Source organism: Amborella trichopoda, chromosome 9 (genome assembly GCF_054954075.1).
Source record: "Amborella trichopoda isolate Santa Cruz 75 chromosome 9, AtrichopodaSantaCruz75HAP2 v2.0, whole genome shotgun sequence".
NCBI classification, from domain to species: domain Eukaryota; kingdom Viridiplantae; phylum Streptophyta; class Magnoliopsida; order Amborellales; family Amborellaceae; genus Amborella; species Amborella trichopoda.
The window spans coordinates 53,647,571-53,661,901 of record NC_142344.1 but is presented as its reverse complement, the minus strand read 5'-3'; the positions used below and the strand labels follow the sequence as shown (position 1 = coordinate 53,661,901).

Here is a 14,331-nt window from a genome sequence, read left to right as displayed (position 1 = left end):
CAACGGATTATTGTTTTTCCATAGTTCACTGGAATATAGTATACTTCCCTTTTCATTTTCATTAAGCTTCAGAGCTTACTCAGATTTGCGAGCTTTCTCCTTAAACTGCTCTTGCATGTGCCTGATAAGACCATCACTGGTCTCCATTGGTTTATCTTCCCCTCTTTTGCGAATAACAATATTTAGGATACTGTCAAGACCCAAAATTTTGTTTGAATTTGTGGATTGTTTGTTTTGGACGGCTAAATCATCATCTTTCATTTTAATCTCATTTCTAGTAATCCTGTCATACAAAGATCTAAGGTATTCCTCTTGTAGATCTTTGCCATCATCAATACCACGGTTGTTCCTAATGAAATCTTCCTGTGACATCTGCAATCAGGCATACATTTTTAGTTACATTCACAAGTCACGTCACTAAGCAGTTCAAAGAAAAAGGTAAAGAAAAAAGACAGACCTTATTTTTGACCATGGGATTATGAGCATCAGTGTTCAGCAATATCACAGAATATGCGAGAACATAAGCAGTGTCTGCACTAATGAATGCCTTGGGGTTACATTTGCAATAACGCTCAGCAAATTTTTCCATTATACGATCAATCTTCTGTGCCTCTCCTGGTAACCTGAAGCCTTGTAAGAACACTCTGATCGCTTCATCAAATTCCATCCCTTGAAAGTCAAAAGAATCCACATATGCATGCATGACTCTCAATGATAAATCTTCCCTCTCCCCTAGATAATCACCAATCAGAGTCTTGTTCAAGCCAGAAGCATTTTTCAGGAAATCAGCTATCTCCTCTGGTGAATCACCCACCTTCTTGGCATTGATTAGAAACTCAATTCCTTTGCGAGGTTTTCGATTAAAAAGAGATATGCCTTCCTGTCACAAATTTCTACATTGGATTGTGTACAGTACAAAAAAAAATGCAACTTCACATAGCTAAACAAACTTGTGAGAAACATGCTCAAGAAGATGACCACGAAATAAAACAAAAGGGAGAACATATTAATATTACAACCAGTGAACTATTGTCCTTTCGCTCATCACAGTCAATTGAAGGGGCACACCATGATGAAAGAGTAGGTCCCACCGTCAGTATCACATATGGTTTTGGTCGGTCCCACTCCCTCTCACCAATCACAATCATTTCAATGTACAATGATAACCCAAGGGACTACTGCTTCCATGATCTAGTGTACTATATCATACTTTCCCAAACATAACATGCACATCTACCTGAAGTTCAAGCTTGTACGCCCGGCGCTGCTCCAAAGCAGCAGCTTCTGAAACTCCATTTGCTGATTCAGGATGAGTATCTGAACCATCACTGGACTCTTCTGCATTTCCATTAGCCAAAAGGATCCCATTTCCAGATTCAGTATGGCTCTCCTCAACTTCAGATTTTTTAAGAGAATGAGGGTCTGGAATTCGTAATTGTTTGTTCATCCAATCTCCCATAGATTTCAAAATAGCGACCAGGCACTTCATTGCTTCGAGTTTCATGGTAGTATCCTGAGGTGGCAATAAAGTAGTGGCAACACCTGGAGGCACACCTTGGGCAGTTTTCAGCAGACCGTTGACCATCCTATTCATAAGTCATGTAAAAATAAGTAAACCACATACACAAATCTCATTTATGATACTTTACTGAGGATTTCAAACAATTATATAAAATAAACACACCTTTTCAGTTCCGAAACTTGAAGTTTTAGATATGATTGAATCAAACCCCATTCCATAAAATTGCATTAGAAAACCACATACACAAATCTGATTTATGATACTTTACTGAGGATTTCAAACAATTATATAAAATAAACACAACATTTCAATTCCGAAACTCGAAGTTTTAGATATGATTTGAATCAAACCCCATTCCGTAAAATTGCATTAGAACTAGTAGGGATTTACATGTACTCAATAAGTTTACAGAACATTTCACAATCCAGAACTTTGAAAGTGATGAGAGCCTAGATCAATTTTGACATTGATGAGACCCATGTAGTTCATTAGATCCAGCAGTTTTAAGGTGAATATATGCATATACTTGATAAATTTCCATATAAAACATGAGGCATGTTCAGAATACGCAAAAACAAATATAGGGAACAAAGAGATCAGGTACAATAAGAGAAAAGAAAATTCAGAATGACTAACAAAAGAGTTACCAATATAACACACATTCTCATAAAACTCTAAATAGTACATGATATGATACAGATTTGTCTACATGGGGACATGTATGAATGCACGTGCATGCGAATAGAGAAAGACAAGGAGAACAACACTCAAACTTAAAGCCTAATAAATTTGCTCGCATGCTGATAGTAGGCTGAATTTTTTTAAAAACGCTCGAGATTATTAGACATACAGTACCCCACCCTTTACTGCAAATTATTTTGTGGCAAAGATAGATTTTGTTACTCATGAAATGCAATGAAAAAAGTATAACATAAAGTCAGTCATGATATAATGTTGAAAACCATTCATAAAATATATCGGCTCCATATTGTCAAATGCCAGATGTTAACATGTGCATGCACCGCTGAGCAGGTATATTTACGAGAAATTTACAAGTGCTTCCACCAAAATTTCCGTTATTTAAGAATTCCCACAAAATTCTGTAATTACGTTCATTCCCACTTTTTTCACTTTTTTTCCGAATGGCAAAACTGCACCTCGAAATTTAACTTTTGTAGAATAGTTAAAACTTAGAAACGAACTAACAAATTTTGAAAGGTCCGAGGTTTAAAAAAAAAAATGGACCTTCAAGGTTCGAAGTTTTAAGTTTTGTATATTACTACTTCAAAAAAACACTTCGAAAAAAATGGGTGTGAATGGGTTGAGGTCAAGGTGGTAGCACCACTTGTGACTCAGCTACTAGTCTCGGTTTCTAGTCCCACCAACGCTAACCCATTTCAAAACCTACTAACGGTTTCAAAAATTACTCACCCACTACTAACGGTTAACGTTAAAAATAAAAAAAATAAAAAGGTATGAATGTAATAATCAAAAAAGTCGGGAAATTTTAAAATAATGGAAAATTTGGGGATATGCGAGTAATTTCCTCATATTTAATGATCTTATGCATTTCAGCAATACATTCGGGAGAATTTAGGTGTGGCACCAATAGACAATAAGATAAGAGAAATTAGACTTCGGTTGGTAAGAGAAATTAGACTTCGGTTGGTTAGCCACGTATGGCACGACCCAATAAGCACCTATTTAAGATGTGCGAGTTAGTTCAAGTGGAAAGCTCAAAAAGGACAAATGGTAGGCCTAAAAGGACATAGCTGGAAGTAGTAAAAAACTGGAAGTAGTGAAAAAAGATATGGGAACTTATGGCCTCACTAAGGGTATAGCCCTTAATAGAGCAGAATGGTGGACCAGGATTTATGTAGCCGACCCTAATCAGTTGCGAAAAAGCTTTGATGACGGTGATGATGATGATACATTTCAACAAATCCCATACATGTGTGTTTGCATGAAATTGTGAATCAAGTAAATTTATTAGTTTTATTGTTAATATCATGTGAATTATAAAGGAGAAAAGGACACTAGGCACCCAAATTTGATACCTAACCTAGGGGCCCTGATTAGCTCCCTCTGATAACTCAACAAAAACAAAGTACTTGTACTTACTTTAACAAGTATACAAATCAAAGAGAGAGAGAGAGAGAGAAAAAAAAAAATATAAGGTTAAAAAAAAAGACAATATTTGACTTTTTGGAAAAAAAAATACTATTGTTTTGATTTTCTTTTAAGTGCAACTCGTATAATAACAATTCCATTGTCAAGAATTAGGTTTGATCCAGCACTTCTAATGGGAATCCAGCACTTCTAATGGGAATCCCATTAAATTCATGCTTTCAAAGAGAAACAAAATTTAATTCAAGTCTTCAAGAAAAGGGAATAAAAGTTGCCAAATTTAACCATAAAGGGCCTCATAAGCCACCAAATTTGAAAGGAAAAGCTCATTCTCAAAAAACAATTTGAAAGGAAAAGCTTCATTGAGAAAATTTATAGCCCTACAAGTATAGAATCCACAGTCTATAGACTTGATCTAGTGTACATAGTCATATCAATGACAAAGCTAAGTCAAAATTAAACTCAATCTAGACTCGACTCCATACAAGGCCCAGGCAACTCGAGCCATTGTATAACATGTATTTTTAAGTATTCAAACAGATATTAACCAAACTTGTGAGATAGTCATGGATAAAAGCAATTAAATGCTCATGCAAAGTAACAAAATCATAGAATAATATATAAAAGATAGTTATTAGAGAAAATATATCTTTACCCCCTATTTTTGGCTTCCATTTCTCAAAAGACCCAAGAATTTAAATTTTCGATCTTCCTACCCCCTAGACCCCTTTGACCATACATTATTGACCTAATCATTTTATAAAATGACTCTATCCCTATCTCTCTCAAAACTACATCTCTCTCTCTCTCTCTCTCTCTCTCTCTCTCTCTCTCTCTCTCTCTCTCTCTCTCTCAGGAGGAGGAGAGGAGCTTTATGAAGGAGATGACCAACATTGATAGGAAAGCTAAAGGGGATCTAAACCATGGAAGCCAAAGAAGGAGCAAGGATGGCAAGAGGCCTCTTGTCTTGCTGACGGGTTTCGCACAGGCAACGCAAATGGTGCTTTTTCCGGCCAACATGTGGTAATTTCCGACCACAGGAGCATGGACTCTGGTGATGATGGGTGGTTTTCTGGCGACGAATATTGGTTTTTTGGTGATCAAGGGCGGTTCTTGGGTGGTGGAGAGAGGATATCGGTTTATGTAGAGGGAAAGGTGGGTGGTTTAATGGAGGAGGAAGGTGGATTCTCGACGAGTGAAAGCGGTTTTCCGACGGGTCGAAGGTCGCTAGATTCCATCCCTATAGAGGAGGAAGACAACGACAAGAAGGATAGCAAGTTCTAGCGAGGGCTGAGGCCGGTAATTTGGCTAATGAAGGAGCCCCGTATCTCTCTCCCCTCTCCTCTTTCTGCCTGAAACTCGAGAGAGAGAAATATGGATGGCTCAAGCTGGAGATCCGAATTTAAAGGCAACCAAATTGGGAGTTGGAAACATCCAAAGAGAGAGGATGAGAGAGGTGACAGAGAGAGAGGCAGTGGGAGAAGGCTTCATAGCACAGGACATCGGCTTCCAGAACACCACTGGCCCCAAGAAGCACCGAGCAGTGACCTTGCACGTGGGCGTTGACAAGTCTATCATAAACTGGTGCCGCATTGAAGCCTACCAGGACACTCTCTATGCCCACTCCCAATGTCAATTCAACCGCGACTCTGTTACTTCCGGCACCATCGACTTCATCTTTGGTAATGCTGCTGTCGTACTGCAGAATTGCACCATCATCGCACGCAAGCCCATGTCCAACCAACAAAACCTTATAACAACCCAAGGGCATACTGACCTCAACCAAAACAAAGGCACCACTATCCAATTTTCGCTAATTCAAGCTAGCACCGACTTAGAACCCGTCAAGAACAAGCTCCCCACCTACTTGAGACGACCATGGAAAGAAGATTCTCGAACTGTATATATGCAGAATAACATCGAGGACCATATAGCGGCAGAAAGATGGCTGCCAGGAGTGGGGAATTTGCATTGAAGACATTATACTATGCAGAGTACATGAACAGCAGACCAGGTGTGGGAACAAGTGGGCGCGTGAAGTAGCCGGGCTACCATGTGATAACTGATGCGAAGGAGGCTGAGAAGTTTACTGTGAGGGAGTTCATACAGGGAGGGGAGTGGTTGAAGGCCACTGGCGTTGCTTACATAGAGGGCCTGTAAAAAGAAGCAACTCACTCTTTTCCTTTAAATATGTGTGCAGTTTTCATGTTCTCATTTGGGAAAGCTTTCTATCACAATTTCAAAAGAGAGAGGTATGACACGAAGTTTTCAGAGAGAGAGAAAGAGAAGAGAGAGAGTTTTAAGAGAGATAAAGATGGAGTCATTTAACAAAATGTTTAGGTTAATAATGTATGGTCAAAGGGGTCTAGCAGGTAGGAAGATAGAAAAGATAGAGACTTTATGCCGCAAGAAATAGTTTAAATTCTTGGGTCTCTTGAGAAATGGAAGCCAAAAATAGGGGATACCGAGATATTTTCCCTAGTTATTATGTAGACTCTGAATTCCAACTTATGTAGGCTCTAGGGCCACGACATTGGTCCAAGTAAACGGGATGCCACAACTCCCAATGGTCACATGCCCATACAACTTAAGACATCTCCATTAGCTAGACATTGTGTCCCTTTTATTCTATACCCCCTTCCAGCAACTCACTCCAAGAATGTCAATGGCTGATTTCAATCCTGAAGCAGTTCTAAATCCGTCACGCATGGAAGTTACTGCTTAGAAAAGGGAGGCATAGAAAACTATCAACCAAAAAAAGAAGAAAAACGGGAGGGGGGGAAGGGAACCACAATCAAATTTTTTCGTTTATTACATGGGCGCCTAACAGTATTTATTACTATGCAACATACACACGTGTCCAAGGCGTTTAGTGCATATTAACAAACCAAGGATACGATACTCGTGCCTAACAGCTCATAAATTTTGACACTTTTTAACTTAAGTGAAATCTCATCGTGACTCATGAGAATAGAAGTGTCACCTAAAAGCCCACCTCCCCCCTTATCTAAATGATGTAACAAATTCTCTAAATGGCCAATTATGGGGTTGGTGTTTCTGACACTCATATCCATGTCATACCGACACATATCTGTGTCTTCGTAACAATTATGTTTTTTCAACCATGCACATCAACCTGCCTGCTTACAACAAGTGCATCCATAGACAAAAAGGTGCACATGTACACATTTTGTGTGGGTGTATTTATACATCTAGCATCTAAAGACAAGCATCGATACATAAACATCCAAAGATACACAAATATGTGTTCATGTTCACAATTATACCATCATGGGAACAATGTTACACAGACACCTTAACTTTACTTTGGGGTCAGATGTCGACACATGTCAACACTTGGACATGTGTCAATATGTTACCAACATACTTTACATGCCGTATGGAAATTAAAGTGTTAACACTACATCGAGCGTGTCTAACATTCAGACATGTTGTCTCCCTTTCTTGTTTTCTAAAGGGGCCATTCTTCAGTTGTTTTGAATTCATAACCTGCCATTCTTCAGCTTAAACTGTGTTGACTTCAGAAATAATAATATTTATTCATGAGAAAGTGCAACACTATGGCCTAATATGGCTCAAACAGTGCATTTATTAGTAGAAAAGTCAAAAGCGAATAGATCCCGGTATTCTACACAGGTTAAAGAAAATAACTCTCATATTTAAATACTACTCAATGGACTAAAAAAACGGAACTCTCCTATAAACAACACATTTAGTAGAGTGAAAAAGTCAAAATATTTAAATATCATAACAACAGATTCAAAAAAAAAACCATCTTACAAATCATTAAATCATACAAAGTATGCCTATGTTTGATATATATTTATTAATATCATAAGGGTGCGGTTTGTAAAAAGACGAGGCTCTAAACAATCAAAGTAAAGCGCACCTTCAAATAGTGTCGGGAAATGTGGTTTCAATACTGAAAATCTTTGTGATAGCCTTAAAATATATTTTTATCTTCAATTATAAAATTTAAAGCTTAAAAAATAGTGTAGATTGTACAGATCTATGAAAACTTGAAAATCTTGAAAATTGAAGGTCCAAAAGTGTGTTACAAGATGCACTATTTCCATAACTTGAAATCCATTTTTTTCTCATACCCATGCATCTTGATGTCGAGATGATCAATTTGAGGATGTTTGGGCATCAAAATAATCTCTTCTAGTGAAATTTTTGAGGTGGGCTCTAATTTGATTGTTTAGAGCCTCGGCTCTATATAAACTTTTTCCATATCATAATAATAAAATTTAAATGTGGCTTATATTTTAAAATTTTAAATCGCACTTTGTTGAGTTTGAACTTGCACCATCATAGGATATATCAAATTATCAATGGTTCTATCAACAACAACTATGAAAGAGGTTTGAAATTCATTATATTGTATTTGCATAAAATAATGGAATATCTTTTCAATTTTATTACAAAAAAATCAATATTTTACATTTTTATATTTTTTGTTTTAAAATTTTCATTTATTATATTTTAAAACTATTTTATGATTTAGTATATGCCAAATTTATATTTATGGCTGTACAATGTCTCAAGATCATACTGGATTTTTGAGCCAAAGTACTGGAGATCCAAGACGTACTAGACACAACACCTGTGTTGCTTTCTATGTAACATTGCCTGGAAATAGCATTGTACTATTTTTTATCGTTTCATTATTTTCTATTTCTTTTCTTTAATGAAATTATCCCTTAAATAGATGGGATGATGATGGGATAATGCTGAGATGATGATGATGATGATGATGATGATAAGGCTCGGATGATGATGATGAAATTATCCCTCAAGTGATGTATCTAAAATTCAGAGATGTCATGTCTACACAACAAATCCTACATTTCCATGTTTTGGAGGCCGGCCAGGTCAAACTCATGATTTCCACAAGTGACACCAACACCAACATCTATGTTCCAATAGCAATGGAAAGTAAATAACATACTTAAAAAAGGAAAACACTAGGTCAGATATTTAACAATCAAACGTAATAGAAGGCTGTTGTAAAAACAGAACACGATCCTCATGACCAAGAATCAACAAATAAGAGGAACCATAAACATCACAAGGATCTGATGCAAAGAGAAAATACGTACCTCTCAAATATGTTCGATGAATGAACATCACAATCATAATTGATAAATATGTCTACCAGCACTTGTGAATCAACACAAAGCTTCTCCAAGAAACGGAGAACTATCATCTTCTGCTGAAAATTTGGCTGAGCCACATTTTCCAACACCCTCAGGACAATCATTGGAAAGAATACTCCAATCTCAGCTTTCAATCCCGCTCTAAATCTCGAAACCAGGCTTATGAAAATGGAACAAGAAAGTTGGAAAACAATCATAAGGGTGGAGGCACTGTTCTTCAACAGCGAAAGACATAGATACTGCTTGATTGCTCCTAAAAACCTGAGACATCAGAAAAAGTAGCAGAACATGAGGCACTAACCAAAGAATATATGGCGAAAAGGAAATAAATTAATATACCAAGACTGACAAGCAGTGATTCAAAAAGCATCGCCTAGGTGGTCCGAAAGGCCTGGGCGCATTGCCCAGGCCTAGGCGGCCGACCTTGGGAGGCCGCCTAAGTGGTATGAAACCCGCCTAGGCGGGCGTCCAACGCCCAGCCCAGGGCAGCCACCCAGGGCCTACGCCCCGTGGGTTTCGGTAGGGGCATTTTGTGTCCATTTTTTAAAAATTAAAGAGCCAAAAATTGGGGTTTTATGTTCATTTGAAACTTAAAACTTATTGGAGCCCATTTTAGAGAGAGAAAGCCCCCAAAAAACTAGTTTTTGGTGAATTCTTTAGGATCAAATGGTTTCTCAAAGTTAACAAAAATTGATCAAAACATCACCCATTGATATTAGATTTAATTTTTGATGTTTTGCAAATCTTTGAGGTAGAAGTGTGAAGATTGAGCAATCAAACTCAAAGAAAGTGATTTTTTTTATTGCTTTAGTAAATTGCATTATTTTTTAGATGTCTTCTTCGGGATCTAATAGGAGTGGTGATCCCGGTTGGAAATATGGCTACAACCCAGATCCTAATTATAAAAATTGCATAAGATGCAAGTTTTGTGATAAGGATACAAAAAGGGGCTTAAACCGCTTCAAGAAACATCTTGCCGGTATCAAGGGGGATGTTGCCTCATGTAAAAGACTCATGATGCTGTTAAAGAGGAAAGAAACAATTTTTTTAGTATGGTAAAAATGAAAAAAGATGAAAGGTTTGCCTCTATACCTAACTTTTAATTTTTATACAATATATATAACTGACATAACTGCAAAATCCTTTTTGGATTCAACTGGGCCGCCCAGGTTCTGGGCGCCCAGCCCAATTGGGCCACCAAGGTTCTGGGCACCTGCTTGGGCGCTTACCTAGGCGCTGGGTGGCCTGGACACCCCAGGCCACCTAGGACCCACCTAGCGCTTTTTGGAACATTGCTAACAAGGGACAACAAATGTCTACTTTCAAACTGGAGTAGCAGAGGAAGTTCACCATATTCTCCTGAATGCAACCAGCCCTGAATAAACTAAACTCTAGGCAATCAAAGGAATCTCAAAGGCACAAAACCTTTCGCATTTTTTGGGTATTTTTCTGAAGAAAACACCAAGAATATGTGCCTCCTACTGGGAACCCCAAACAACATAGATATATCCTAATTTTGTGTAACTTTAGTGATTCTCTAAATCCTTTTTCCAAATTCATCCTGAATGAATCCAGTTCATACTCCAAGTTTGATTGTGATTCTTAAAAAAAACCAAAAACTAGCTATGCAAGTATATTTTGATGTTCTAACCTACCAAATTCAAATTATAGCAACTAGATCAACACGATTGGGGGAAAAACACAAAAAAGCCAGAAAATGAAGATTCTGAAACTAAATAACATAGCATGAGAGGTCAGAAAAGTAGGACGACATTTGCTCTCTTTCCTTTACGGGCAATTTGAGAATGACTTTCTAAAAAATTGAAAAGAATGCTAAAACGTCACTATCACAGCCAGGCAAAGCCCATACATGAAGCGGCACTTTACTAAATGAATGCATACTAAGATAACCCAAGATGCCACCTTTAAAGAAGCAAATTGAGGTGAACATTCCCTCCTACCCCAAGAAAACCAAAAAATAAAAAAAGATCTGAACACCTATTTCAGTCTAATAAACCTACTACACGGAAAAGGATAGAGAATTCAAAGAGCATATGTCAAAAAGAAAAAGCACAAGAGGCAACTCAACACCAAATTCTTAAAATGAAAAGGAGAAATATCAACAAACAGTAAAACTCCCTAAATCTCAATGAATTGCCCAGGAACAAAAAAGTCATTGAAACCAACAACAAAAGGAAGGGAATTGTAAGAGGTTCAATACCTCTCACTCGTCCTGAAAATGGCACCAGCATTCTCGAGCAAAATTTTCAGCAATTCTAAAGCAACAATCTTCCCCCTCATAAGAGATGGATCTGCAGTGGCCTCCTTCGGTGGGGTCTTCATCGAGAGCTTGCACAAAGCCCTAAAAACTAGAAAAGCATCCCTTCTGAGCTTATTCGTGATCTGAACCTCCAAATCATCATCCCCCACAACCTCCCCCTCTGCCAACTCCCCTTTCCTTCCTTCAAGAGCAGTCTTATACATGCTTATCTCCCAGTACTTAGCATCAAGCATATCCTTATCAGTAGACTCGAGCAAATCAGCTGGATTCGTAGTCTCTACAGCTGTGGATTCAAATGCACCATCATGTGCTCCCCCAGCTGATTTCACTGGTGTTCCAGGGTTTAAAACCACATCGATATCCTGCATTATCTTAGTAATGAATCCCTGAACGAATTGGGTCATGTTCGAATCAGCTCCCAATTTCTCAGCTGGTTCCATTAATTCTGCAACCACAATTGGTTGTAACGGAACAGTTGAGGAATCGGCTTCCATCCTTCGGAAAACAATAACCAGCATCTGGATCAGTGAGGCCTTTGCAGTGGTTTGATTCACCATATTCTTGCTTCCCAGATACACATCATAGCAAGTTCGAACTATTTGTAAAAGGCAATCTCCATGAATTCTCAGACAGATTGAGGTCACAGCTGAAAGTAGGGTTTTCAACACCATGAGTTCTATTCCTTCATCACCGAGATCGTGGCATTTGCACACCGATCCCATCAAGTTATGAAGAACTGTGGCTTCAGGCCCTCCATTCGTGTCAGCCTCACCTCTTAGGTGCCCAAAAACTATGAGCTTTTGGATGCAGTCTAGAGCTGGCTCGACGATCTTGACAAAACCAGATTCGCATGACAAGATCAAAGGCCTGAGAATGGTTTCAGAGTCTGCTAGACTAAAAATAAGGGTTTTGTCTTGTAAAGGTCCAGGAGGAGAGGGCTCTGCTTCTTGTTCTTGTTGCTTTGGATCTTGTAGCCCTAGCTTTTCGACCACTGCTTTGCATTCATGAACAAGCTTTGAATGCTTCCTCCATGACGCGTTCTTGATGATCTTTTCTAGAGAAGGGATTACAACCAGGCTTAAACGGGAATCAGCTTCCGAAGAAGCCATTCCCGATTCAGATAAGAGGCCTGGATCAGATCATGAAGTGGGTCGAACAAAACCCTAATTTTGAGAAATGGAGTTTCAGCCAAGGCTTTCTCTCTGGCTTACCAAGAACCAGGTTTTAAATTAAGGGAAAAACCGCCAGTTCTAGACTTCTAAAGCCTCTTAGATTTAGATCCGCAAATGAAGGGAAAAACTCTATAATCTAATTTAGAGGGAGGACATTCAGTATAAATGAGAAGGAAATTGAGTTAGGGTTAGGGTTCTACCTGGTTTAAATGGTTAATCAGAGAGCCGCCATGGCTGCTTTCCGTAGAGCTTTGCTCTAAATGAGAAAGCAGGGGGCTTCGAGTTTTTGAGGCGAGTTGAATTGAACGTAGCGAGAGAAGAGATTCGATGAGGAGGAGGGAGCGAGAGACTGCTACTGACTGTACGGCACGAAAATAAATTGTTCCATGAAAGGCCCCTGGCATTTTAGAAACTACTGAAAAAAGTCTCCGTGAGGACGAAATATCAACCAGGAACCGAAATTATACGAAGTTTCGCTGTATTTTGGCAATGACTGCAACTGGCGCCAAAAGCCAATACCACATTTTGGAGAATTATTTTTTGTGAAATTTATGGATCAAGTGTTTTACTATTTTTTATTTTGAAAATAATTTGTTGTATTTCAAAATATCATAATGTTTTGTATGATTTTTCTAAGTATTAAATAAGTTGAGAGAGAAGGTGAGGGTTTCCAACAAGAAATGTCACATTGAAGAAGCGAATGAGAATTGACCGATTGATATGTAAACACTCATATCTTATTAGAATAAAAGTGAGAGTGCAGGTGCATGTGTGGAGCATTTAAATTTTGTGGCATGTATAAGTGTGCAAGGGCACTTGATAGCATACTTTACACGTTTCAAGCTTGATTTATTTTTACTAAGATATGACTCGTACTCACACATATATGTAGAGAGGTGCAAGCGTATTGTATGTGATATCCAACAATCACTACTTGTTGAAATATGATGTGTATGTACAAGATCGCAACTATAGAGGCAAAGGACAATGCATATAACTACTTCGCATCCAACAGATAACTATTGACGGTGGCTTGAATAGTTACTTGCAAGCCACTCATTGCACCATATAATGGGTTTGATTTTCTCATTTTGTGATATGCCACTTTTACATTACTTTGGCACTCATCCCTCCCTTCATGTCACTCTCTCTATCCATTTTTTTCACTCTTTTTCAGTTCTCGAACTTTCTCGCTTTAGAAATACTATACTTTGGTGCTCTACTGTAAGCTTCTTATTCTGGAGCATAAGACCTTGAAGCGCAAAAATTGACCTTTTGTTTTCCTATATCTTGATGAAGAATTAGCCCATCTTTTGCATAATGTTTAAAGTATTGAAAGGAGGCAAATATTGTCTTAAAAAGGCACTAGTGAGTGCCCGAAAACAACAAAAAAAACTTATTATAGTTTTGGAAAAATATCTTCATATCCTCTATTTTTAAATTTTATTTCTTAATAAACAGAAGATTTCAAAAAATATCTTCCAAACCCCACCAATTTAAACATATTTTTTAACATAAACAAATGTGAGAAAGACATACTCTTTCTAAACTTAATCACTTTTGTCTCTTCATTTATGTACCCCAAACTTCTCTCTTTCTCTCTATTGGTATGTGTTTCACATTCTCTCTCCTCCAAATGTTTATTCAAACACCTCTCTCTCCTCACAGTAACCTCTCACCGCCCAACATGTCTCTCTTCCTGTATTTATCCAAACACATTTCTCTCTCTTCGTGTGTTTATTTATTCAAACACATTTCTCTCACTTTTTCTAGTAACCTCTCACTACCAAGTATCTCTCTCTTATTGTATTTATCCAACTATCTCTCTCTTCTTGTGTTTATCCAAACACCTCTCTCTCCCTCTATAACCTCTCACCACCAAATACCTATCTCTCCTCCCTATAACCTCTCACCACCAAACACCTATCTCTCTCATCCTTAAAACTTCTCGCCACCAAACACCTCTTTCCCTTTTGGGTTTATCCAAACATCTCTCGTTCCCTTCTCTATACTTACTGTGCCTTATACTTACTGTGTATTTGAGAGGGG

At 38.0% G+C, this 14,331-nt stretch overlaps 1 protein-coding gene and 1 pseudogene across 2 annotated transcripts in view; one reads left to right on the top strand and one right to left on the bottom strand.

The window, feature by feature from the left end:
- LOC18441512 (SEC7-like guanine nucleotide exchange family protein) overlaps nucleotides 1-13,252 on the bottom strand; it is a 32,714-nt gene extending 19,462 nt beyond the window's left edge. Inside the window, exons 1-5 of the mRNA XM_006851749.4 lie at nucleotides 11,051-13,252; nucleotides 8,773-9,090; nucleotides 1,238-1,586; nucleotides 458-880; nucleotides 80-372 (exon numbers count right to left, since the gene is read on the bottom strand). Coding sequence (XP_006851811.1) covers nucleotides 80-372; nucleotides 458-880; nucleotides 1,238-1,586; nucleotides 8,773-9,090; nucleotides 11,051-12,219 — 2,552 coding nt within the window. The 5' untranslated portion in view covers nucleotides 12,220-13,252. The remainder of the gene's footprint in view (nucleotides 1-79; nucleotides 373-457; nucleotides 881-1,237; nucleotides 1,587-8,772; nucleotides 9,091-11,050) is intronic.
- Nucleotides 3,731-5,809, top strand: LOC148780655 (pectinesterase 3 pseudogene; annotated as a pseudogene). The gene has a single exon (XR_016040386.1). The product of XR_016040386.1 is annotated as a pectinesterase 3 pseudogene (transcript).
- Nucleotides 13,253-14,331: the final 1,079 nt, after the last annotated feature.